At 33.3% G+C, this 870-nt stretch overlaps 1 protein-coding gene across 6 annotated transcripts in view; it reads right to left on the bottom strand.

Annotated features, from left to right (window-relative positions):
• LOC106872628 (RNA binding protein fox-1 homolog 1) overlaps positions 1 to 870 on the bottom strand; it is a 530,204-nt gene that overhangs the window by 72,533 nt on the left and 456,801 nt on the right. For all 6 annotated transcript variants that reach the window (XM_052976234.1, XM_052976235.1, XM_014919685.2 and 3 more), the window contains exon 4: positions 611 to 664. In XM_052976234.1, the coding sequence (XP_052832194.1) occupies positions 611 to 664 (54 nt within the window). The remainder of the gene's footprint in view (positions 1 to 610; positions 665 to 870) is intronic.

The raw sequence follows: 870 nt of genomic DNA, 5'->3' as shown, positions 1-870 counted from the left end.
TAAAAAGACAGTAGGACAGGGCAGTGTATGATCTGAGGGAAATTATGACTTATTTCTAGATGGTCAAGCAACCACATAGAGGCTTCCTTCTCATTAGCTCAATATTGTCAATATTGTTGTCTTCAATGACACACCTATTCTCATAATTACTTGCAGTAAATAGATTAATTAAATCAATGATATTAATTAAAGAATCATTAAGTGAGTAAACTAAATAAATCTCAGTTAATTAATTAATTAATTAAACCTTAATTAGTTCACAGAGAGAAATGTTGAAAACTGAGTCCTGAGAAAAAAAGGGTTAAAAAAAAAAAACCTAAGGTACCTGCTTTTTATTAAAAAGGGTACAGTTATGAGTGTGAAGGGTTCGGTTAGAAAATTGGGGGTTTGGTGTTTGTAGAATGAGTAGGGAGGAAAAAAATAAATGATCGACCAAGGGCTTGGGGGACAGGACCATAGGAAGAGAAGAGAGGATTAAAGAAAATTGAAGGAGAGAATTATGGAAATAGACAGAGTGATTGATATAGAGAGAGTGATTAAGATAGGAACAGAGAGAGAGAAAGAGAGAGAGAGAGAGAGATTGATTAGACAAATGAAGTGTTGGACTTACCTTTGAACCCCGTTCATTAAAGATTATTTCTACATCTAAAATATGTCCGAATTGCTGAAAAGACAACATGGTCAACTACTTGATGCTTTATGATGTCGAGAACAGGGAAGAAATGGAGGCATATTTCGGGAGTGGGGCAAATAGCAGGGTTAGTGGGTTACATAAGGATGGAAGATAGAAATCACTGCTTATCATTATTATTATTGTTGATGATGATGATATTGATGATGATATGTATATATATATATATATATATATAT

The sequence above is a fragment of the Octopus bimaculoides genome, chromosome 24 (assembly GCF_001194135.2).
Source record: "Octopus bimaculoides isolate UCB-OBI-ISO-001 chromosome 24, ASM119413v2, whole genome shotgun sequence".
Taxonomy (NCBI): Eukaryota; Metazoa; Mollusca; class Cephalopoda; order Octopoda; family Octopodidae; genus Octopus; species Octopus bimaculoides.
This window is presented reverse-complemented; position numbering and strand designations above follow the sequence as displayed.